Source organism: Trichosurus vulpecula, chromosome 3 (genome assembly GCF_011100635.1).
Source record: "Trichosurus vulpecula isolate mTriVul1 chromosome 3, mTriVul1.pri, whole genome shotgun sequence".
Taxonomy (NCBI): Eukaryota; Metazoa; Chordata; class Mammalia; order Diprotodontia; family Phalangeridae; genus Trichosurus; species Trichosurus vulpecula.
This window is the reverse complement of record NC_050575.1, coordinates 343,586,116-343,612,715: the sequence shown is the minus strand read 5'-3', so window position 1 is coordinate 343,612,715 and position 26,600 is coordinate 343,586,116. Positions and strand designations below refer to the sequence as shown.

The window sequence follows — 26,600 nt, the reverse complement described above, 5'->3', positions numbered from 1 at the left end:
TGTATAGAGATGACCACGGGGAAGGTGGTCCGTCTTTCTAGTTGTGGAGGTTCCAAGGACATGCCATGGGGGCCATGCCCTGGGACGGGATGTAGCACGGGTTCTATCTTTCTGTCTCTGGAGAGGAGAGGCTTCCCTCGAGTGGTCAGGCCGTTGCCATGGAAACCACAGAGCGGACGGATGAGTTCACCAGCGGTCTCAGCCACTCCTTCCGCTCCTCCCTTCTCCCTCCCGCCCTCCCCCTAAGCTTCTTCCGGTTCTAGCGGCTCCCCGCCCTCCCCTCGCCTTTGACACCATCTTAGGCCGTGCGTCAAAATGGCGCCCCCTGGGGCTCCCAAGGCGGAGCCTCGTGGCGCCGGTGGCGGCGAGGCTGCGCGCCGGCGTCCCCCAGCGTGGAGGGGCGGGGCTCAGCGGCGGCCCCGAGACGTCCGCCCGCCCTCTCTCCACCTCCCTCTCCTCTCGGGCTCTCTCCCCGCCTTTCTCCCCTCGGGCGAACCCGGAAGTGGAGTCTCCGCGGCGGCGGCGGCTGAGGCGGCGGCGAGAACCTGCCGAGAGCCCGGTGCCCAGTGAGGGCGCTGGCGGAGCCGAGCTGGCGAGAGCCTCAGGGGCTTGGGGGTGGAGGGGACGGGACCGGGGCCGGGCAGCCCGGCCTGGACGGTGCGGGGGTCGCCATGGCCGCGGCGGACCTGCAGGGGAAGTACCAGAAGCTGGCTCAGGAGTACTCGAAGGTAGCCAGCCCCTCCGTTTCCCCACGGGACCGCGCCGGGGGTACCCCGGCCCCGCCGCCTCCCGTTGCCGTACCATCGGCGAGGGCGGCTTCCCGGGGAGAGGGGCGGCGGGCGGATGCTCCGGGAGCGGCCCCCATCCCCGCGACGCTCCGTGCACCTGCAGCCCAGGGCCAGGGGTGGGGGAGCTGGGCGGGGTCTGGGGCTCCTGGAGACGGAGGCATGGAGGCAGAGCTTGGTACCTCCCCGCCCGCGAGTCCCGGGTTCGGTCCCTGAGGCTTGGGCACGAGGGCAGGAGGATCGCTTTCCCCTGCTCTTTGCCTCAGTTTCCCCAGGCAGACGATGGGGAGGAACACCACCTCATCCTTCCCAAAAGGATGAATGGGCGCTTGCACCGACATCCGGATGTTGGTGGTCATCCCTTCCCCCGGGAAACCTTTCCGATTTCCTGGGCGTGGAAGTACTGGGTGTATGCAGAGCCTTGGTGGGACTAGTCCGAGAAGATGTTGTGAGCCCTGGGAAGATCCGGGCCTTGTCTTCTCCGGGGTCCAGCTCTGAGCCCAGCAACCCGACCGAGCCTACCGTTATCTGTCAGTCCACGGAGATGCCCGTACACTTGTTGAATGAGATTAAAGGGGGACCCTGACCAGTTGGTCCTGCTCACTACCCTACCCTGCTATTTGTTTTAGCGGGCGAGATGGAGGGGTGTTCCTATTTTGGTCTAGACTCTTTATCAGCCCTATTTCAGAGCAGGGTGTGTAATGAACCCTTAGGAGTATGTAATGAGGGTTAAAACTGACTTCCCCGCGGTGGGACTTCTGAGCCTTTGCGTTTGTGCAGGGATTGAGGCGCCGAGGCACTTACTTCCTTTTTAGGGTCCTGAGAATCAAGAGACAAAGAATTCTTTATCTTGGGGTTGCTTCATTCACCAAATAGCTATAAAAGCAGTAAAACCAAATAAATAGCCCACTTTTAAACAAGCATACATACTGGTTGGATAGGGCGTTCTCTAAGGTCCTTTCTAACTTCTGACATTCTATAATCCTGTCACTCCAAAACTCTCCCTCTAAGTGAGTTTTGTCCCTGCCTCCAGAATGTGGATCCCATTCTTTGGAATATGGGGTAGTTGTAATATAGTGGAAGTGCGCCGATACATACATAGTAGTCAAAATACCCAGATTCCAATCCTTGTTTTTCAACTACCCATGTGACCCTGGGCAAGTTACACACTTTTCTGAGATTTCTATTCTTTCTTAGTAAGGCGAAGGAGTTTGAATGGATGATTTTTCTCTAAGGCCCCATTCAACTCTGAATACCTTAAATGGTGGCAAATCTATGTGCTTTGTATTTTTGAAAAATCCAAAAACTTTTTGTGGCCAAAGTGAAAAAGCCATGTTATAAGGGAATGGGAACAAGCCTTCTGTGTAGGGTAAGGTGCTTTACAAATACCTCATTTAATTTTCAGAACAACTCTGGGAGTTAGGTGCTGTTATAATCCCCATTTTATAGCTGAAGAAGCTGATGGAGATTAAGTGACTTGCCCGGGGTAATGAAACTTGTAAATGTTATGAAACTTGTTAATGACTGAATTTGAACTCGGGTCTTTCTGACTCCAGGTCCAGCATTCCTATCTCATTGTGCTACCTGGTACAGTACAAAACTAGACAATTCCATTTTTGTTACTTACAAACAGTGACGATGAAACAACATACTTCCCAAAGTGTGAATAGAGTAACGAGACTGACCAACTTTTCTGGTTGATAAACTTGCTTTGAAGGAGTTTCAAAAATCCCTTTATCAGTCCTGGAACGAGTGTGTAGGAAAAGATACAGAACAAGGTTTAAAGGCTGGAATCTTAAAAATAAAATGCCCACATTCAACCAACCATACTAAATTCTCATTACTCCATAGATATACTACTTAGATATGTTGAATTTCTGCTTGATACAGTACTCAGTACTGACTATACGAAAACACTTTCTGACTCTTGTATAATACTAGATGCAGAGGGCGATACAGAGAAATACATGGCATATCCTTTGAGGAGCTTTAGCCTCATCAAGGAGACAAGGCATGCACATTAAAAAGTTAAGATACAAGGCAGGATATGATTAATGCCAACATAGAAGGTAACTGCTTTAGGATTACAGAGGAGGAAGAGTTCAGGTTATTAGTTTGGGGAAGGCATCATGGGGCCTTGTAGCTGAATTTAAAAGTTGTCTAGGATTTGTTATTGGAGGAGAGGAGATGACACTTCATGTTGGTTGGGTGAAGAACTGGAACATTATGAGTGAAGAGATCAGAATGAGGTGATTGGATAAACCCACTAGATGAGGGAGGGTTCACAATCTGGCCCCTTCATAACTTTCTGGTGTTTTTAAACTTTACTCCTCTCCATGAACTTTGTGATCGAGATACATTGACCTTGCTGCTCCTCGTACACGACATGACACTTCATCACCCAACTCAGTGTCTTTTCACTTGCTGTCCTTCATGCCTGGAATCCTTTCTCTCCTCACTTCTGTAACTCTTGACTTCTCTGACTTGCTTCAGGACTCAGCTTAAATCTCACCTTCCGCAGAACTTTTCCAGTCCTTTCCCCTCACTGCTAGTGCCTTCTCTCTGAGACTACCTTTCATTTACACTGCATATATCTTGTATTTACATAGTTATTTGTATGTCTCCTTCATTAGAATGTGAGCTCCTTGATAGCTGGGACTGTGTTTATGCCTTTCTTTTTATCCCCAGTGTCTGGAATGTACTTAATATTAGTGCTTAATAAATGATTGTTAACTGACGGGTGAGGAATATTGGAAAACACGGTCGAACAGGCTCCTGGCCTGGTCTATCATGTAACAAATTTTAATTTATTTCTCTTCTTTGCATGATGCTTTCCCTTTGGGGGTTATAGAAATGAAGAATTTTCCCCTCTCTTCCTCACTCTAATTAAAACCTGATGGAGATAGGATGAAAACATAAATAACTATACCATGTAGGATGTAAAGAGACATAAAGGAGTTGTTTACAAAATTCTGTGGAAATTTAGAGGAGGAAGAATTTATTTCCAGCTGTGGGTTTGGGAAAGATAATGGAGGTAGTGGAATTTAGGTAGGGTTGTGAAAAATGCATAGAATTGAGAGAGAAAGGAAAATGGCATTTTAGGTGGAGGGAATAGTGTGAACAAAGGAACAGCTATAGGAAGGCACAGGGCATATTTTGGGACTAGCATGTCCAGACTAGAGAGTATATGATGAGGTTTTGTGGGAAATTATGTACTTTTCTTTTTCAAGAATAGAAAAGTAAGATGGAAGACCATGCTGAATTGTTTGGGTTTTATTTGGTAAGCCAGTGAAAATTTGATTGGGGAAGCAATATGATCAAAACTTTACGAAGTTTACTGTTATCAGTATGTAGGATTATTAAAAGGTTAGTCAAGTCTCAGGAGTTTGGATTTTATCCTATAGACTGTGGGGAGTAATAGAAGGTTTTGGAGCAGAAAAGTGACATAATGACAGTGGTATTTTGGAAAGGTTAGTCTGGTAGTTATATGTAGTATAGGTGTGTTAGAGAGCTGTGAAAGCAGGAAGAACAGTGAGAAGGCTGTTGTAGTAATAATCTTGCAGTGAGGTATGAAGGTATTCCCATTTCCAACATCCTAGACTAGAGTATTTTAAGTGAGAATTAGAAAAAAGGGGTATTGCAGGAGGAAGGAGGACAAGCCTGTGTATTTAATGGGATTTTTGGATGTGAGGGAGAATTCAGAAATGACCTTGACGTTTCGTAGTGCTACTGAAAAAAGTAAGGACGTTGATCAGCAAGCATTAAGTACCTCCTGCGTGCCAGGCGCTACTGGGCACTCAGGATACAAAGATGAATATTAAACAATCTCTCCCCTCAAGGAACCTCCATTCTATTGAGGGAGGCAACATATTTACACATAAATATGTACAAAGTTTATTTTTGATGATGGGTGGGAAGGGTAGGGTATAACCATTTAGAGTATTTCCTCTGTCCCAGGGACTATGCTGAGGAAGCCACTAGCGGCTGGAGAGATCAGGAGAGGAGGAGGGAAACTGCTTTTTGGAAGGGAAAAATGTTGAAGTTGACATGTTGAGTGTCCCCAGCACATAAAATGAATGCATGAATGAAAGGAAAAAGCATTTATTAAGCACTAAAGCAGTATGTAAAGTGCTGGGGATACAAATAAGAAGGTAAGACTGTCTCTGCTCTTGAGGATTCTAATGGGGGAGGCAACATAGATCTGAGATTGCAGCTGTACCTTATGTGGAAGGGCCCATGATCCTTGGTTGCATGGACAAAGCAAATGGCAGTTCATCTTATTTAATGCCACTTCCATTCATAAAACCATATTGCTTTCTGATATTGAACCATCTGACAGTGGCAAAAACTTTCTTTTCCAGATCTTTAGTAGCCATGGCTTCTGAGGAGGTTGGTGCTGTAGCACCTGCAGAAATAATTGCTTTCTCTGTCCCTGATTTTGGGACTTAACCTGTTTATCAGTGTTAGTTGATTGAGTAGTTGTCTATAGGTTGGCTTTGGCAGAGATGGCAGGCCCCTTATCCATTAGCATTCCTTTCCTGGACTATGACAGCAGGGGTTAAGCTGCAAGCAGGGCTAATGATCTTAGGGGCACTGCTGTTTCTCTGCCTCTTCGAATTACCCGTTCATTGGTGGCAGTTTGTTAGTGGTTGGTGTTTGTGGTAATTGAAATGGAAGTCCACTTTTGTACAGGAGTTATTCCTCTTGATGGTATTGAGGGCTAGGCTAGAAGTGGGGCTGGGGTTCTGAGAGGCATTGCTGTTTCTGAGATCATCTAAGCCATTTGAATATGCAGTTGGATATATGTCTGGGGATAAAAAGTCATGGCTGGGGATAAAGATTTGGGAGTCATCTTTGTAGAGAAAATAGTTGTAGCTATGAGAATAATTAGTTTCTCAGGGAAGAGAGTATGAAGAGACAACTGGGGCCAAAGACTAAACCTTGAATTATTCCCTTGATGTGGGGATGAGCTAGTCAAGAAAACACACAAATAATTGATCAGGGAACTAAAAGAAAAACCTGCATAGTGATGTGTTTTGTAAGGCAAGGGGAAGAGAGAGTTTATAGAAAAAGGGGTGGTCAAAGTCAGATGCTAGAGATCAGGGAAAATTTAGACTGAGGAAATTGCCATTTGTTTGGCCATTTACGAAAAAGGTTATTGATAAATTTCAGGAGTGCATTTTCAGAAGAGTTTTCTGGTCTGAAGCCAGAATGGGGATTCCTCTGTCAATATTGGATCCAAGAAGAAACTGTAGTTGTTCCAAGAATAAATACTATCTTCACACTTGTTTTTGTGTCCAGTCCGTTGATTTCTTCTACTCCCATTGCAGCAGAAATCCTCTATCCTTTTCTTTTTGTTAAATCTATTGTGGATCCTCAATTTTTTTGCTGGAGCTTTTGCATTCCTGCTGGGACCCATTGGTGTCCTTCCAAAAAGTTTTCAGGATGTATAGTATCTTCAAATGTTTGTGTTGTCCCTAGGCAAGGGCTTCTGGGTATATGTGGAGTTGTATGTTTGCACTTAGAATAAGATGCCTCTTTTCAAAACTCCTTTTGAGCAGGGAAAAACATTAGGGAAATTGAACTTCAATTATTTCTCCAGGAGTTTATCTTTCTACCACTTTGTAGTGTTGTTTTTCAAATTTGCCTTTGGGAGGAACTTGCATTTAGGATTCCGATTTTTAACTTGTGATTTACATGATAGTTGATATTTGGGAAGGTAGGAATAGAGTTATGATATTATATATTTTTCTTTCCAGACACTTAGAGACTTAAAATAATAGAATTTCCATTAAAAGAAAAACCTCAAGAGACCATTTGGTCCATCTCATAATTTTACAGCTGAAGAAATTGGGGCCCACGGGGTTAAATGATACATACAGCTACTTAATGGCAGAGACAAGGCTTTCATAGGATTATATTTTTTAGAAGGGATTTTTTTAAAAGATCGTATAGTCCATTTTACAAATGAGGAAACTGAGATTCAGAAAGGTTAGAAAAATATTAAGAAGCAGAGCCAGGAGATTCAAACCCAGGTCTTCTATTTGCAGATCCAGTGTTCTTTACACTACATCATGCTCTTTTTCATTTTACAGATGAGGAAACTGAGGCCCCACGAGGTTAAATGATTTGCCCAAGGCTTCACAGGTAATATGTAGTAGAGCTGGGGCCCAACCCCAGGTTTCCTGACTCCTATTCCATTACCTTTTCCACTCTACTACTTGGAGTGATCTGTAATATCTAGAGTTCCTGACATGTTAAAAAGATGCTAACCTACAGTCTGTTTGAGGCTCTGTATGAGTTAGTTACTTAGATGTTGTTCTAATCACTACCTTGAGTATTTTTATCATAGCTCTTTAAGAGTCTTGTAATAAGAGTCCTTCAGATCAAAGTACTAGAGACAGAATACCATAGAGCCCTACTCCAGATAAAGATGTGGTTCACGTTATTGAAATTATTTTAATTGATTTTGTCTTAACCAGTTGACAGTTTTATCCCCTGAAGTGATAAGTTAAGGGTAGACTGTCTTCATCATAGTGGCTAAGACTGGAAGGCAAGGTGAGAGTTTCCCCAGACCCTACCCATGGGAGAAAGAGTATCTGAATTTTTTCAAATATTAGCAGTTACCTTACACTGCTTATTCCTGAATTCAGAGTTGGTTGATAAGTTATATTTCATCAGTGATGTCCTCTGATACCTTCAAACTTCAGAAATGAGGATTAACTAAAATAACACCAAGTACATTGATGTCTTTATCATCTTAAATTTCTGTAGGGAGAAGTGCTTCACTTACCAACAGCCTATTAAGTGATTGAGAGTTTTGCCTTAGTTGTTAAAGGAGGAAATATCAGAAAATTCACTGTTTCAGAATGAATTCCCTGACAAGCCATCCTGTCATAAATGTTGATTGAGGACGGGTTTAAGTCCCTTGAATGTTTACCCAGGAGAAGAAATTTGTGGTGCATGATAGTTGCCTTTAGGTATCTGAAGGACTGTCATATGGAAGAGGGAATCTCTTCTGCTCTGCTTGGCCTCAAAGGACAAACCTAGGAGAAATGGGTAGAAGTTATAATGAGGGCAATTGAGGTTCTCTGTAAGGGGAATCTTTTTTCATAATTAGCACTGTGTGGAAATGGAAGAGTCTGCCTCAGTAAGTTGTGTTTACAGTCATAGGAAATATTCAAGGAAAAGCTGAACGCTTATATTTTAATAAAATATATCAGAAAAGGAATTCTCTCTATGGGCATAGTTGGATAAATTGGCCTTGAAGGTCTCTTCTGAGGATGAGATTTTGTGAAATTTTGTTGATCAAAGTGGGACTGAAAGAATGCTTGTGAATAGCTCGTATAGTTCACTGCCGTTCTTGGGAAAACAACTCACACAGAGGTCTGGTCAATGATGAGTGCCCTGAAACAAAAAAACAAAAAATCCATGCCAAAGAGGCAGCCCAGAGCTTGGAAGTAGCCTTGCTTTCTATTTAGGATTATTCATTTTATCTCGTTTGAAGAAGATGATAGGAAAATCGCAGCAACAGAACTAATCAATTTTTCCAAAAGAAGCTGATGAAAAGCCAGAAAGATATTACAGACTTGGTTTTCAGAGTTGGTGGTATTCTTAATGCGCAGCTAATAGAGATGCTAACCTTTTTTTCGGTTAGTCATTCAATCAACAAGAATTTAAGTGTTTCTTTGTGGCAGGCATTCTGCTAAGTGCCAGAGTTACAAAGAGAGGCAAAAACAAAAACAGTTCCTCTTCTCAAGGAGGAAAAGATGTGAATAACCATGTACTTTCAAGATTTATACATTGTGAATGGAAGATATTCTCAGAGGGAAGGCAGTAGCATTGAGCTAAAGGGAGGATGGGGCCCACAATGTCTTGTGGAATATGAGCTGAGTTTTGAAGGGAAGCCAAAGATACAGGAGTTGGAGGTAGAGGATGAGAACATTCTAAGCACGCCAGTGCAAATGCATTGAGTTGGGAGATGGAGTGTTGGGTTAGATGAATGACAAATAGGCAGTGTAGCTAGATTGTAGAATTCCTGAAGGAATAAAATGTAAGTAGCCTTGAAAGGTAGGAAGGGGCCATATTGTGAAGGGTTTAAATGCTAAATATAAGATGAAGAGCTGTAAAGGTTCTTAGAAATCATGTTTTAAGTCCTTTATTTTGCAGATCAGGAAATGGAAGTACTGAAAGGATTAGTGTTATTAGTGATGCTGAAGGATAGATTTATCAAATGTCTTAGGATTAAAAAGTACAATTATAATGACTTGAAACTGCCAGATATCCCTATATCATCATCTGTCTACTAAAAAAGAGAGAGAGTATAGGTACACTAAAAAAATTTGTCAGAGTTGTGCCCTTTAATGACAACAGTGTTTGGGTTTTTTTGTTTATTTGGAAGTAAGGGATTAAGTGACTTGCCCTGGGCCACACAGGTAGTAAGTGAGGGGGAATTTGAACTGAGCTCTCCTGACTCCAGGGCTGGTGCTCCATCCAGTATAGTACCTAGCTTCCCTGACAACAATAATTAGAAGGACTTTGAGTTAAAGGACTCTTGCTCCATGTTGTCAGTAGCAATATAAGCTAGTGCATCAGTAGGTAAACTATAGCTTATGGGCCAGATTTGTTCTGTTCCTTGTTTTGTATAGCCAGTGAACTAAGAATGGTCTTTATGTTAGCTCACAGGCCATAGGAAAACAGGCGGTGGACTGGAGATGGCCCTTGAACTGTAGTTTGTTGCCCCTTAGCTAATGTATCATAAAAGGGCATTCAAACCATTGCATGGCTAAGCTGAATCCATAAATACTGAAAGAAGGCTTTTGTAATATATTCTGTTTTATTCATTTTATTTTAGGTAGCCATGTTTTCATATGTCACAAGTGATTACATTTTATTGATATGATTGTGGTATTAGCATAGTTCACAGAATCTTAGGATCTGTGGAAAGAACCTTGGAAGCCTTCTAGTTCAAACTATATATGAATAAGAATTTTTTCTAATATATTCCTGTCAAATTATTATCTATCCTTAGAACCTCCATTATGGGGGGTCAGCGTTTACCACCTTCTAGTGCAGAGGTTCCCAAACTTATTTGACCTACATTTAAAAAAAATTACTCAGCTCTCCCCTGGAAATCCACTTTCTTTGACCCTTTAACAGTTTTTTTGAAATTTGTGTCATTTCAAAAAATATATAAAATATGTATTTTTAAAAAATGATGCATCTTCAATTGAATAGTTTGTTGTAAATTTGTAGGTTTTTATTTGCATTAAGATTTTGATGATACAGTGTTGCATGATGTAGCCATATAGTATCGTATTATGAACAAGTCATTACATGCATATATCCCTGACATGTTTCCTACATGCTGAGCTTCCTGACAATGAAAAACATGCTGGCCTGCCAACACTTGCTTGTTAAAACCCATCAGCAGTCTTTGCCACTGATGAGCTATAACTTGGGTTTTGTGTGTTTATTTGGAAAATAATGTAATCACTACAACTTTAACTCTGTTATGCAACAGGTGAAAATTTTTAAAAACCATTTATATACATTTCTTCTCTTTCCTTCTGCTTCCACCACCCCCTCATTTTTTTATTTAACGCCCTACCCCCCCAATTGCACTGGAGGCTACTACCAACCCTCTGGATCACTGAAGTGCCCCTGAGGGGGTGGTACCACCCACTTGGGGAGCCTGTGGCCTAGTGCAGCCTATTCCATGTTTATGTAGCTCTGTTGATAGGAAAGTTTCCTTATAATTAAGGAACTTTCTTCAACTTTTATCCATTGAGCTTAGTTGTCTTCTCTGGTACCCAACACACCAAGTCTAATACCCCTCCCTTCTATATACTTGTAGCTATCGGGTCCCTCCTAAGCCTTTTTTTAAATCCAGATTAAACACTCCCAATTTCTTCAGCTAATCCTTGTGTATATAGTATGGTCCAAGGCCCTTAACCATTCCAGTTGTCCTTTTGTGGGTATTCTCCAACTTGTCAGGGTTCTTCCTAAAATGTGACAAAGTCAAGCTCACTGGTCTCAATTTTGCATTCTCCATTCTCTTCTCTATCTCCCTCTCTTTTAAAATCAGAACGGTATTTATCCCTTCCTAGTCCTGTGTTATGGTCTATGTTCACGATGTTTGTAAGCTCCTTGATGGTAGCTCAAGAATCACATTGGCCAGATTTTTTTTTTAGTCTGCTAGGATGTGTTTTATTGGAGCCTAAAACCATCCAGGGCAACCAATCATTCTCTTATTAGTTTCTTATTTTATCTTGGATTACAAGCCCCTATTAACTTTCATTATGTGCCCTCTAGTACAGTCGTCATTCTTTCTGGCAGAAAAAGAAAATGAGGTAAAATAGGAGTTAAAAAATTTGTATATTTTTATTTTCTCATTTTAAGAGCAGTGGTCTTATATTGCCTTTGATCCTAATTTTTTCCTTATATAGCTAAAATAATTTTCCTCTTGTCCTTAGACTTTAATGCCAGCTTTAATTCATTCTGAACTTCAGCATTTCCAGGTCCCAGAAATTTCTCAATTGCAACTGCCTTATGACAGCTGAGTTGCAAAGTAGATAGAGCCCTGGACCTGGAGTCAGGAACTTCTCCTTCAAGTTCAGCCTCAGACACTTATTAGCTGTGTCAACTTGGGCAAGTGACTTAACTTCTGTCTGCCTCAATTCCCTCATGTATAAAATGGGCATGATACAGTATCTGCTTTCCAGGGTTGTTGTGAGGATCAAATGAGATAATTATCTATTTGTAAAACATTTTGTAAATCTTAAAATGCTACATACTAGCTATTTTTATTATACTTTGCCATGCTTTTATGTTCTTTTTTTGTTATCTGTGCTATCTTTTATACATTAAAAAAAATCTAATTTGACAGTTGATTTCCCTGTGCATCTCATCCTCATTGATCATTTTAACCTTTTTTCCTATCCCACTGGAATAAAAAATTATTTCTGTAGGTCTTCAAATTTTAATTTTTGGGAAGCTTATCCCCTCTCTTGGGCTCATTTCCCCATGCATCTTTTCATGTGTATATGTCCATTCATCTTATCTGGATTACAAACTCCTTGTGGACAAGATCTCTGTATCACTCTTTTCTGTACTCTCCTGAAAGTACTTAGAAGTATCTTGTACAAAATAGACATTCAGTAAATACTGGTTGGTTGATTGAATTTTGGGCAATTGGAAAACTACTGTTATTAGTCCTTTCTTTGTGGCTGTGAGGTTTGGATATAGTTATCCTTCGATTATTTAGTTTAGACTTTCTTTACCTTCTTTCAGTCTTTTAATACTTTAGTTAGTCATCATATATAGATGCAGTCATTTAACATGAACTAATATGGATGGCACAATCCAAATGTAAGTTGTTTTTCTAGCCAGAAGTCACCATATTCTTTTAGTCTGTTCTTTGAAGATCCTGCTTGATTCTCTTTATTCTATCACTTCATCTAGTTTTCCATGGGGTCTCAGCTTCAGTGTTCAATATTTTAAAATTCTTTTTGGGAAGAAAGAAGCATTTCCATTCTTTATTTTCCAGATGACACCTGGATCTGTGAGATTTAGGAATGGTCATATTCTTTAAGTTTTCAGTTCCTCGGAAAAGAACCTGCTTTGATTTCCCAGAATTCTAATATTTATTTCCCAGGGTTCTAGTACTTGATTTCTGTACTTCACCTGAACTGAATACAACACATTGTCTTTGTTCATGTTCTCTCATTGTAGTTGAATGCCCTTCTGTTGCCTCTCTTTTTAGCTACGTTCTACCATTTCTCTGAAAACCAGCCCAATTCCTACCTTTTCCATAACTACCCCATTCAGTCCATATTGGTATCTTCCTCTTCTAAAATCCTGTAGCACTCACTGTATATGCTATTTTTTTTTTAGCACTTATATGTATTGTTTGTTATCGGTATATATCCTATCTCCCTAGCTACACTGTAAGAATATCTCTGTTTTACCTATTTCTAAGGTCCCTTCCAACTCTGCATCTGTGATCCTATGATATCCAGTCAAATATACTATCGTAGAAATAGTAAGCACTCAATAAAAATTTGTCAAAAAAATTATAGACACAGTAGCATGTCTTTCTTGGGTGCTTTATTCTATTATAATGACATAATTTGTTCATGGTACAATAGAAACCTCATCCATACAATTGAAGAGTTGGCACACTCAGAACTGTGAAAGAAATGAAAGTTGATTTGCCAGGACTAGCAAATGCATTGAGGGTTTTTTTTTACAGAGAGAGAGAGAGAGAGAGAGAGAGAGAGAGAGTGTGTGTGTGTGTGTGTGTGTGTGTGCGCGTGCGTGCGTGTGTGCACGTGTGCTGATTATTTATGCTACTGTATTTGGAAGATCAAGTATTTAGTTCCTTTCAGAAATATTCTTGGAACAAATTGTAAATTATTTTTATACTTATGTGCATTTGGTTTCAACTAATACTTTTTATATTTTCAGCTTCGAGCTCAGAACCAGGTCCTAAAAAAAGGTGTTGTGGATGAACAAGCGAATTCTGCTGCTTTAAAGGTATAAGAGACTTGTGTTTTATGTTTGAAGTTAGAGTTTGATTGTATTTAATGTAGGCTACCGAGGAATGGCTACTAGGTTAAAGGCCCAGCTCTGCCACTGATTCACAAAGAAGCCTGGGCAGGGGCCTTGACCTTTTATGCTTCACTTTTCTGCTTGCTAATCAGCTTGGTTTTGAGTGTTATATGCTTTGTTTTTTCTTGACTAAGTATTTTATTATTAAAAAAGTTCTATTTGTACAATTTATACTTCTATATCCTAATACATGTACTCATATAGATGTATTTAGAGGAAACAGAATTCTTATCCGAAAGTAATTTCATGATTTTGTTATCAAACTATTCAAGACTTATTTAGGTGGCACAAAAAAAAAAAACCTGGTAAGTTTCTAACCTCTTTACTTGCCTCTGGATTGTACTATACAGGAATCTCTTTATCAACATGTTTGCTAAGAAAAAAATAAAAATAAAAAAAAAACAAAAAAAGTTTGCTAACATCATACTTCATTGTAAGAAGCTGTGTCACTTAATAAATCATTTTATTGATGTTTTTGGATTTGCAGAGCACTTTCCCTAGAACAGCCTCAGGTTATTTTGTTCGTTTTACAAATTAAGAAACTGTGTTTCAGAAGTTAAATGACTTGCTCAGGTTGACAGGTAAATGTTTGAATTGACAGTCACTCTCAGGCATCACACCTCCACACACCGCTTCAGGGAGCAGTTAAGTGGCACAGTAGGTAGTGTTCTGGGTCTGGAGTCAGGAAGGCTTGAGTTCACATTTTGCTTCGGACACTTGTTAGCTATGTGATACTGGGCAAGTCACTTAACCCTTGTCAGCCTCAGTTTCCTCCTCTGTAAAATGAGGACAATAATAGGATCTCCCTCCCAAGGCTGTTGTGAAGGTGAGATGAGATCATATTTGTAAAACTCTTAGCACAGGTCCTGGCACATAGTAGGCACTCTATATATATGCCAGCTGTTATCATCGTTATTTCTTAATAGAAATAGGACACACAGAGAAGGGAGAGGAATGAGTTCTCTTTGTGGATTTTGTTTGATTATTTTCCAGGCCATTTACTCCCTCACTCTTCTCCAGGGCGAAGTTCTCTGATCCCCTACCCAGTTAACTTCTCAAGGAATACTCCAGCTTTTCTCATGACTTTCCTTCCTGGGCCAGGTTCCAAGTGATGCCCCCCTCACTCCAGTTTCCTGGAAGGGGAGTGTCCTGTACCTGAGAGTGACACTGCTGGCCCTGCCTCTGTCCTCAGGGGTCAGGGGGCCTCTCTTGATCTTTCCATGCTGTAACAGACAGTTTAAATGGGCTTTCTGCACTGCTTTGTAGCTATGGTCATTACATTTATAGTGCTGATGACATCTTAACAAAATTGTCAGAAGGGAAAATTGGAATGTCATCTCTTAAACTCATGGATCTTGATCTCACTGTGGAAGGACCCACCATTGATATGGCTTGTAACCAATCCTGGCCCTTCCTTGTTGCGTGGCTCTTGTTCTTTTCTTTCTGTAATTTTCCCCGGGGTGGGGGGGTGGGGGAGGAGAGAGGCAATTCACTTACATACTGGGTACTTTCCTCACTTTCTCCTGACATTGCTGGTAATGCAGTGTAGCACCTGGTCCATCTATTCATTATCCTTTGTTATCAACCTTATGACCAGCCATTCTTCTTTATTGTACATTTCTTTGACATTTTTAACTTGTAGTTCTTCTTTGTATTTCCTAATTTTTGTGTTGTAGCCTGCTTACATCCACTGTGTACTTCTCCAGCACCTTTTTATTGATACTCACGTTAGCAAGCATTTATTAAGCACTCACTGTATGCCAGGCACTGTGCTAGTGCTGTGTTTGCAGAGATAGAAATGAAATAGTTCCTGCATTCGAAGAGCTCATGTTTTACTCAGGTAGTACAATATGTTCACAGTTAAATGCAAAATAAATACCAGGTGATTTTGGTGGGGGATTAGGGGAAAGAGGGCACTAACAGCTGGAGGAATTAGGAAAGCCTTCTTGGAGAAGGTGGCACTTGAGCTGAGTCTCTAAGAGGCCAAAGTGAGGAAGGGCAGCATTCCAGGTTTGGGGGCCAGCCTGTGCAAAGACAGTTAAGAGATGGAATGTCATGTACAGGGAATAAAAAGAAAATCAGTTTGACTGTAGCATAGAGTGTGTGAGGAGGAAAGGCATAATTAAGACTGGAAATACAGACTGGTACTAGATTGTGAAGGTCTTGCAGTGCCATTTTGTATTTTATTATAGAGGTCACCAAAATAATATAAGAAGAGGAGAGGAGAAGGCCCAGATCCCTGGGATATCTCCATGAAAAGAAGGGGATCCTACAAAGAATACTGAGAAAATTGGTTAGGCAGGTAGGAAGAGAACCACAGCAAAGCAGCATCACTGAACTCATGGAGGAGAAAGTATACAGCAGATGGGGGTGGTCGTTGGTGTTAGATGTAGTAGAGGGTTGAGAATAGTAAGTATTGAGAAAAGGGTCATTAGGTTTAGCAGTAGAGAAAACTGAGTTTAGACTTTCAGTCAAGGGGTGAAGACAATCCAGATTGTAAGGGGTTGAGACATAAATGGGAGGTGAGAAAATAGAAGCAGGGAGCATGTTACTCCCTCTTTTGACCCAGTATGACACGGGACGTTAGTGAAAGTACCTCCGGGACTAGAGAGGGTGGCTAGGGATGTTATTTTCTGGGAAGAGCCAGGTTTCCATGTTTGCAAGGAGATAAGAGGAGTGTAAGAAGAAGAGGTCTGACATAAAGGGCTGTTAGAATAGATGTTCCAGAGGGCACGTTGGAAGCGGGGGAGAGTAGAGTAGGATAGAGTATACATGGTTGTGTGTGCAGGAACAGGGAATAGAAACCAAGGAGCTTTGGCCCAAGTAGTCTTTAGCTGAATCGTAGAATGGATTGTGTATGGAGCAGTTAAGTGTTCACAACCTTTTCAGTAGAAATGATAATTTGGTTATTATTTCCAGAGGAAGAAATGAAAACGGAGGTGGCAGAGTGGTGTTGTTGTTCATTCGTTTACTCAGGGCCTAGAAGCATGATGGTTGAATGCAGTAAGGTTCAGTCTGGTGCCTGGCTAGTTAGAGAGGGTTTGGAAACTAGTGTTCTATGTCACAATCATGCAATATCATAAATAGAATATTGGTATTAAAAAGGATGAGCCTTTGTTTCATGGGAAAGTTGGGTGTAATTAAAAGAGCTTTTAAATTTCTTATCCTGCCCTTTTCCTTATGTTTAATTCTGGTCCTGACTCATTGTCTCTTTTTGTTGTCTGTATAAAGTGTGTATATCTGTCTGTCTGTCTATGTCTGTATGTATCTATGTAGGCTGTGCTGGCTTTTCATCTAAGTGCATGTCATTATCTGGAGAATAGGCATTCTTCATCCATTTGGTTTTTCTTGTATGGGTAGTTAGACCAAACTCCTTTTTGCAGATGACATTTTACTGATTGTATCAAACCTTGGAACATTGCAGAACCACTTGGAAGAGATTCATAACTACATAACAGTTTGGCCTAATCTATTACATTAGGGTCTTCATTTGAATAGCTTTGCTTTTGTAGTTAGTAGTAGAATTTGCTAGTAAAATCATTCAAATGCTTTGCGTTTGGAGATGGTGATCATTTGGATTAGGACTGTCTCAGAACTATTTAGGTTGGGACTAAATTTGTCTTGGAATTATCAGGGAAAAAAATCAAATGAGTAGGTAAAAATTTCAAGGCCCTATAATGAATCACTTATGAAAAATTTACATATAGACAACATAGTTAGTACATTAAGAGTTCCAGATCTGAAAGCAACCTTCAAGATTACTTAGTGTAGCCCCTGCATTTTACCAGTGAAGAAACTGTTGTTTGTTATTTGCTCAAGGATGTACTAATAGTGTAGAGTAGGCAGTCAGAACCAGAACTCAGGTTTCTTGACTCTTAATCTGTTCTTCTTTTCAGTATTCCATGATTCCCTTTGATGTAGACAGACTTGTACTACCTAGGATGGTAATTTGATATACTAGCTATACATTATTCCAAAAAATTATTGAGCCCTAACACGAACAAAGGAGCTTACTAGTTAGACCTATATTTTGGTGACTTAAATAAAACACACTTTCATTATGACCTAAAAAACCATGATTTTTAGTTCTGTTTAAAGTATTATTTTTTTTTTGTAATTCAGATGTGAGTATGTCTAAATTAATGGTACTTTATTGGGTTTCTTTAAAGGAGTATATGGAGTGTTTAAATATCAATGAAACTTTTTCTGTGATCAGCCAACATCGAACTTAAAAGAATATAAGGTTCTTCTAAAAACGTACTGTGCCATCTACGTAAAATATAGTTAGGAAGGAATCAGTCTTTAAAAATCCTTCCTCTAATTATTTCTCTGTTTCTTAACCCTTTCTTAGTTGTGAATATTGTTTGTCGTTTCCCAAAGTTTTTGTCTTTGGTTCTGTTTTTTTCTTCCCTCTATAATCAGTCACCAAACATTTATTAAGTCCCTACTGTGTTCCAGGCACTGTACTAATCTAGGTCATGTACCATGTTGGCAGACTGGCGAAGTCCATGAACCCCTTCTCCAAATTATGCTTTGAATATATGAAATTCATAGGAAAGCAGTTGTATTGAAATACAGTAGTCAGAATATAAAAGAAAAACAAAGTCATTGACCCTAGGTTAAGAACTCCTATTCTGTATGGTCTTCCTTTACATTGTCATTCACTCTCATAGCTTCATGCATCACTTTTATGCAGGTCCCAAATCTATATCTCCAGATCTGTACCTTCGGTTGTCTATAGGACATAGCTACCTAGATATCTTGCTGGTACCTTAAGTACCTTAAATTCAGCATATCCAAAATGAACAAATGAAAAAAGTGTCTATTAAGCACTTCTACTGATAAGTTCTGGAGATACAAAGAAAAAAGCAAGACAATCTATCCTCTCAAGGAGCTCATTCTCTAATTAGACAACTTGTATATGGGAGGGTTTATCAGGGCAGATGGAAAGGTCTAGTAATTTTTAGAGTATTGCAGCATGACAGATGCCAGTGCCTGAGGGGTGAGAGGATGTAGAGGCAGAGCAGATGGTGAAAGGCCAATGCATCTTAGGGAACAGTGGCAGGGCAGATGGTAAAGCCTAGTGGTTTACCATCTTACTGGAAGGATTGTAGTTAGTGATTCCCTGCTCATCCACGCAGTGTGAACAGCCATGTTCTTCACCTACAACTATTAGAAGGATGTAGAAGACTTGAATTTTAGAGAGAACTGAGGGCTCGAGTGAGAAATGGGGCATTCACCCAGGAGGGGGCAGTTAGTGCTAGTGGGTGATGAACAGTGGGAGTTGGCCTGGGAGAGGGGGGCCCCTTCAGGGCCTGCTTCTGCTGGGTGCTGAGACTGTTTTTATGTCTAGACAGGTGGATAGGCTGGATCTGGGGAGTAAAAAGCTTCCAAATTAAGTATATTATCTTTTTTTTAAAACCTGATCATCTTCTTGACTTCCTTATTTCTATATGTGGCGCTACCATTTATCTCATCTGTAGTTTTTGAACCCTTTGTGTTCCTATTACTCATCTACCCTGTTATTTCCCACATCTTACCATTTGACAAATTGCACCTTTATTGTATCTCTTATATCTGTCTCCTCTTTTCTAGTCTCACTGCCATTACTCTTGTTTAGGCCTTCATTACCACTTGCCTCAGCTGTTGTAAAAAGCTGCTCAAAGGCCTTCCTCCCATCACCATTCCCATTCTCCCTCACCTTCAATGCATTCTTCAGGCTTCAGATTAATCTTCCTTATGTATAGATCTGGACATTTCATTTTGTTTAAAATCTCTCTCAGTGGTTGCCTGGTTGCTATCAAATAAAGTTCAGAAGCCTTAGCATAACTTTCAAGGTTCCCTATGACCTGATGTTATCCTCAGTTCCTACGTGGTATTTGACATTGCTGTTCTCTGGGTATTTAAATTCAGCAAAACTAGGCTACTCCTAGAGGTCCTGTGGTTTTCTGCACTTTATCTTTGCTCATGCTGTTCTTCATTTCTGAAATACTCTCATGGTTGGTCTCTCCACAACCGTCTCTTTCTTAGTAATAATAATAATAATGACAGCTAACAGATACATGTACTTGAAGGTGTATAAAGTGCTTTACATATTTTATCTCATTTATTCTTTGCAACAACCTTTGTGAAGTAGATACTACTATTTATCCCCATTTTACAGAGGAGGAAACTGAGGCTGAGAGAGGTTAAGTGACTTGCCCAGAGTTACACAGCTAGTAAATTTTGGATGAGACATTTCCTATTTACCTCCAGTTGTTACATTAATTGTTCCTTTCTTGTATCTCACATGAGAATTTGAACCTCTCTTATATTCTTGTCTTTTATTTTGTATTTGTTAGACTGTAGACTCCATGAGGGTAGAGGCCATGTTTTAATTAATCTTTTGCATCTCTCCTAGCGTGGTGGCTTGCATTTGATGAGTATATGAATGAATGGATTTATACAATTTGGCTACAAATTAGTTTGTCACTTAACAGATAAGCTATTATCTGTACTTGAGCATAATAGTTGAGAACCTAGCTCAGTAAACATATATCTCAAAATTCCCAGAGGTACTTTGGTGTAATTTAGAATAAACAACAAAAAACTCATTATTTCTAAGCCTAAAGGCTGAATTCTGAGCAGTGGTCCATTTTTCATGTTAATGCAGGAACAACTAAAAATGAAGGATCAGTCATTGAGAAAACTGCAACAAGAAATGGATAGTTTGACATTTCGCAATCTCCAGCTTGCCAAGAGGGTTGAACTACTTCAGGATGAACTTGCTTTGAGTGAACTCCGAGGCAAGAAAAATAAGGTAGGCTCAAATAAAAATAATTGCCAGTCAGGTATTGAACTGTACAAGTCTACAAAGTTTTCATCAGTCTTGCCCACACAAGTGCCATATGCCCCTGGATTCCTGGGTCAATAAGACAAATTTTTACCAAAAAGTAGATGCACTCCAAGTTCATCTGGACATATATATATTTTTTCTTTTTTTAAAAATTTATTTAATATATTTAGTTTTCAGCATTGATTTTCACAAGAGTTTGAATTACAAATTTTCTACCCATTTCTGCCCTCCTGCCCACTCCAAGATGGTGTATATTCTGGTTGCCCCGTTCCCCAGTCAGCCCTCCCTTCTGTCACCCCACTCCCCTCCCATCCCCTTTTCCCTTCCTTTCCTGTAGGGCAAGATAAATTTCTATGCCCCATTGCCTGTGTATCTTATTTCCTAGTTGCTTGCAAAAACTTTTTTTTTGTTTGTTTTTGAACATTTGTTTTTAAAACTTGGAGTTCCAAATTCTCTCTCTTCTTCCCTCCCTACCCTCCCTAAGAGGGCAAGCAGTTCAGCATAGGCCACATGTGTATCATTACGTAAAACCCTTCCACAATACTCATGTTGTGAAAGACTAACTGTACTTTGCTCCTTCCTAACCTGTCCCCCTTTACTGAATTTTCTCCCTTGACCCTGTCCCTTTTCGAAAGGGTTTGTTTTTGATTACCTCCTCCCCCATCTGCCCTCCCTTCTATCATCCCCCGTTTTTTATCTTCTTCCTCCTTCTTTCCTGTGGGGCAAGATACCCAATTGAGTGTGTATGGTATTCCCTCCTCAAGTCAAATCCGATGAGAGCAAGATTCACTCATTCCCCCTCACCTGCCCCCTCTTCCCTTCCTACAGAACTGTTTTTTCTTGCCACTTTTATGAGAGATAATTTACCCCATTCTATCTCTCCCTTTCTCCTTGTCCCAGTATATTCCTCTCTCATCCCTTAATTTAATTTTTCTTTTTTAGATATCATCCCTTCATATTCAACTCACCCTGTGCCCTCTGTCTATATGTGTGTGTGTGTGTATGTATATATATACATACACACACACACATATATATATACACATACACACATATATTTATATACATACCCATACACACACACACATACATACATACATACATACATACTTGCGTATTCTCTTCAGCTACCCTAATACTGAGGTCTCATGAATCATACACATCATCTTTCCAAGTAGGCATGTAAACAAAACAGTTCAACTTTAGTAAGTCCCTTGGGATTTCTCTTTCTTGTTTACCTTTTCATGCTTCTCTTGATTCTTGTGTTTGAAAGTCAAATTTTCTATTTAGCTCTGGTCTTTTGACTGAGAAAGCTTGAAAGTCCTCTATTTTATTGAAAGTCTATATTTTGCCTTGGAACATGATACTCAGTTTTGCTGGGTAGGTGATTCTTGGTTTTAATCCTAGCTCCATTGACCTCCGGAATATTGTATTCCAAGCCCTTCCTTCGATCCATTAATGTAGAAGCTGCTAGATCCTGTGTTATTCTGATTGTGTTTCAACAATACTCAAATTGTTTCTTTCTGGCTGCTTGCAGTATTTTCTCCTTGATCTGGGAGCTCTGGAATTTAGCAACAATATTCCTAGGAGTTTTCTTTTTGGGATCTTTTTCAGGAGGCGATCTGTGGATTCTTTCAATTTCTATTTTACCCTCTAGCTCTAGAATATCAGGGCAGTTCTCCTTGATAATTTCTTGAAAGATGATATCTAGGCTCTATTTTTGATCATGGCTTTCAGGTAGTCCAATAATTTTAAATTATCTCTCCTGGGTCTATTTTCCAGGTCAGTGGTTTTTCCAATGAGATATTTCTCATTGTCTTCCATTTTTTCATTCCTTTGGTTCTGTTTTATAATATCTTGATTTCTCATAAAGTCACTAGCTTCCACTTGCTCCAGTCTAATTTTTAAGGTGGTATTTTCATCAGTGGTCTTTTGGACCTCCTTTTCCATTTGGCTAATTCTGCCTTTCAAGGCATTCTTCTCCTCATTGGCTTTTTGGAGCTCTTTTGCCATTTGAGTTAGTCTATTTTTCAAGGTGTTGTTTTCTTCAGTATTTTTTTCAGTATTTTTTTGGGTCTCCTTTAGCAAGTCATTGACTTGTTTTTCATGGTTTTCTCGCATCCTTCTCATTTCTCTTCCCAATTTTTCCTCTACTTCTCTAACTTGCTTTTCCCAATCCTTTTTGAGCTCTTCCATGGCCTGAGACCAGTTCATGTTTTTCTTGGAGGCTTTTGATGTAGGCTCTTTGACTTTGTTGACTTCTGGCTGTATGTTTTGGTCTTCTTTGCCACCAAAGAAAGATTCCAAAGTCTGAGACTGAATCTGAGTGTGTTTTCACTGCCTGGCCATGTTCCCAGCCAACTTACTTGACCCTTGAGTTTTTCGTCAGGGTATGACTGCTTGTAGAGCAAAGAGGACTTTGTTCCAACCTTGAGGGGCTGGGCTGTTGTTTTCAGAGCTATTTCTGTACAGCCAGCTCTGCCACACCAGCACTCCTCCTTCCCCAAGAACCGCCAACCCGGAGCTGATGAAAATCTTAGGCAGGCTGTGCACTCCTGCTCAGATCCACCACTTAATTGCTCCCACTAGGTGGGCCTGGGGCTGGAAGTAACTGCAGCTGTAGTTCTGTAGCTGCACCACCTCTGCCACCCCCGGGTCCGTGGCTGAACCACGAACTCCTTCTACTCTGTCCCCCACAGCTTTTCCGACTAACCTTCTCTGTTGTCTTTGGTGTTTGTGGGTTGAGAAGTCTGGTAACTGCCACAGCTCACTGATTCAGGGCGCTAGGGCTTGTTCTGCCCGGCTCCTGGTCGGGTTGGTCCTGCCGCCACCCACACTGAACTTCGCTCCCCTCTGCTTCCCTCTGCCCCCAGCTCAGTGCGCGATAGACCTCACCCAGCGACCATTCAGGCTGTCCTGGGCTGGAGCCCTGCCTCTCTCTGCTATTTTGTGGGTTCTGTAGTTCTAGAATTTGTTCAGAGCCATTTTTTATAGGTTTTTGGAGGGACCTGGCACGGAGCTTACGCAAGTCCCTGCTTTCCGGCCACCATCTTCATCTGGACATATATTCACACCACAGGTTACTTAGAGAAGAAGTAGAGAGAAATCAAGAGTTTTGAGCATTTCTTAGGCCCCAAGTATATGCTTAAATCCACAGTTGCATGAGTGCCTGGAAAAAAAAAAACTATCTAAAATGTATCATGTTGGTTACAACTATGTTATTGTGTAGTATAATGAAAAGACCATCTGCCTTCTAGTCAGAAAGATTTGGGTTTGAATTCTGGATCTGACCTTTGTTAGTTGGTTTTTAAAAATTTTTTCCTTTTTTTTTTTTTTTAACATTTTTATTTAAAGTTTTGAGTTCCAAATTCTATCCCTCTCCTTTTCCCTCCCTGAGACAGAAAGCAGTCAGATATAGGTTATACATGTGCAATTATGTAAAACATTTCCATATTAGTCATTTTGTACAAGAAGATTCGAATAAAAGAAAGAAAGTGTAAAATAGCATGCTTCAGTCTTCAATAAATATCAGTTCTTTGTCTGGAGGCAGATAGTATGCTTCATCATTAGTCCTTTGGAATTGTCTTGGATCATTGTATTGCTGAGAATAGCTAAATCATTCACAGTTCTTCATCAAATAATATTGCTGTTAATGTGTACGGTGTTCTGTTGGTTCTGTTCACTTCACTCTGCATTGGTTTATGTAAGTCTTAACAAGTTTTTCTGAAATCATCCTGCTTGTCATTTCTCATAGCACAATAGTATTCCATTACAATCATGTACCATAACTTGTTTAGCCATTCCCCAGTTGATAGCCATCTTTTTGGTTTCCAGTTCTTAGCCACCACAAAAGTAGTTGCTATAAATATTTTTGTACAAATAGGTCCTTTTCCCTTTTTTGGGATACCTTTGGGATAGAGACCTAGCAGTGGTATTGCTGGTTCATTTTCCTTTTTTGTTGTATTAGCCCATCTGATAGGTGTGAGGTGGTGCCTCAGAGTTGTTTTAATTTGCATTTCTCTGATCAATAGTGATTTAGAGCATTTTTTCATACGACTATTGATAGCTTTGATTTCTTTGAAAACTGCCTCTTTATATCCTTTGATCATTTATCAACTGGGGAATGACTTATATTTCTCTTAGTTTGACTTAGTTCTCTACATATTTGAGAAAAGAGGACTTTTATCAGAGATATGTGTTGTGAAAAATTTTCCCCCAGTTTTCTGCTTTCTTTGTAATTTTGGTTGCATTAGTTTTGTTCGTGCAAAAACTTTTTAATTTTATGCAATCAAAATTATCTGTTTTACATTATGAAATACTCTCTATATCTTCTTTGGTCCTAAATTCTTCCCTTACCAATAAATCTGACAGGTAACTATTCCATGCTCTCTTAATTTGCTTGTGATATTACCCTTCATATGTAAATCATGTACCCATTTTGACCTTATCTTGGTATATGGTGTGAGATATTGGTGTATACCTAGTTTCTGCCATACTGTTTTTTAGTTTTCCCAGCAGTTTTTGTCAAATAATGAGTTTCTGTTCCAATAATTTGGATCTTTGGGTTTATCATAATAGATTACTGTGGTCATTTACTGTAATGTAATTCAAACCTAATCTATTCTATTGATCCACCACTCTTATTGACAGAGGCTGTGGAAAAGACTGATGTCTTTGTAGTCAGGGAACCAGAATTCCAATCCCAAGAGACCTGAGAAAAGTCACAACCTCTCTGAGCCTCAATTTTCTCAGATGAGAAAATGAAGGGATTGTTTTGATATAGTACAGTTTGAGATCTGGTATGGCTACACTACCTTCTTTCATATTATTTTTTATTGATTCCCTCGATGTTCTGGAGATTTTGTTCTTCCAGATGAATTTTGTTACTATTTTTTCTAAATCTGTAAAATCATTTTTGATATTTTGATTGATATGTCACTGAGTAAATTAATTTAGGTAGAAATGTCATTTTTTTATTATATTGGCTTGGCCTACCCATGAGCAATTCATATTTTCCAGTTGTTTAGGTCTAACTTTATTTGTGTCAGAAGTGTTTTATAGTTTTGTTCATATAGTTCCAGGGGTTGTTTTGGCAGATAGACTTCCAAGTATTTTATACTGTCTGTAGTTATTAAGAGGAATTTCTTTTTCTGTCTCTTGCTGCTGGCCTTTGTTGGTAATATATAGAAATGCTGATGATTTATGTGGGTTTAGTTTGTATCTTGCAACTTTGCTAAAGTTGTTAATAATTTTAAGTAGGTTTTTAGTTGATTCCCTAGGATTTTCTAAATATAACATATCATCTGCAAAGAGAGATAGTTTTGTTTCCTCACTGCCTATTCTAATTCCTTTAATTTCTTTTTCTTCTCTTTATTGCTATTTCTAGTGCGATATTAAATAATAGAGGTGATAATGGGCATCCTTGCTTCACCCCGATTGTATTGAGAAGCCTTCTAGCTTATGCCTGTTACAGATAATACTTGCTGATGGTTTTAGATAAATATTACCTATCATTGTAAAGTAAGCTCCATTTGGTCTTTTGCTCTCTAGTATTTTTAATAGGAATGGGTGCTGTATTATGTCAAAGGCTTTTTCCGCATCTATTGAGATAGCCATATAATTTCTATTGCTTTTGTTATTGATATGGTCAGTAAACCAGACCTGCATTCTTGGTATAAATCTCTCCTGGTCATAATGTATGATCCTTGTGGTATATTTCTTTTACAACACAAATATGGTGCTGATAACCAAACCAGGAAGAGCCAAAACAAGAAAGAAAATCCTACAAAGGGTTGATATGAAGGAAGCACTTTGTAAACCTTAAAATTTAATATAGAGTTGTAAATAATAGTAACAACTATTGCTATTATGAATAGCAATAGGCCATAATATTTGACAGAGATAACAGGGTATAGTGCATAAAGAGCTAGCCTCAAAGTCAGGAAAACTGAGTTTTGACACATTCTCGATGTGTGACCTTGGCCAAATCACTGAATCACTGAGTGCTCTAGACAACTCTCCAAGCCTTTAAGGTACAGAGAAGGTGCTAACCTACATTGGTAAAGGAAATTTCCTCACCCAGGAGTTTCCTTTATTAATTAAATTACAAGTCCAGTTCCTATTCCTAATAGTAATTAATAGCAACAATAGTAATTTTGCTATAGTATATTGCCTCTAGTAAAAGGTAGTGTTGCCTCTGAAATCCATTTAAGGTATCACTACTGCTCAATGTGATGTGGAGGGAATAATTGGACCATGCCCCTACCATGGATATTTAAGGGTGTGGATACAGTTTCTAAACATTTATTCCTAAAGAAATCATTGACAAACCAGCTTGGCTTCTTTGTTGCCAAATGAATTCTCCTTAG

At 39.8% G+C, this 26,600-nt stretch overlaps 1 protein-coding gene across 1 annotated transcript in view; it reads left to right on the top strand.

Annotated features, from left to right (window-relative positions):
• Positions 1-392: 392 nt before the first annotated feature.
• The window catches only part of PPP1R21 (protein phosphatase 1 regulatory subunit 21), a 97,961-nt gene continuing 71,753 nt past the window's right edge, over positions 393-26,600 (top strand). The window contains exons 1-3 of the mRNA XM_036751089.1: positions 393-728; positions 13,254-13,322; positions 20,050-20,196. Coding sequence (XP_036606984.1) covers positions 672-728; positions 13,254-13,322; positions 20,050-20,196 — 273 coding nt within the window. The 5' untranslated portion in view covers positions 393-671. The remainder of the gene's footprint in view (positions 729-13,253; positions 13,323-20,049; positions 20,197-26,600) is intronic.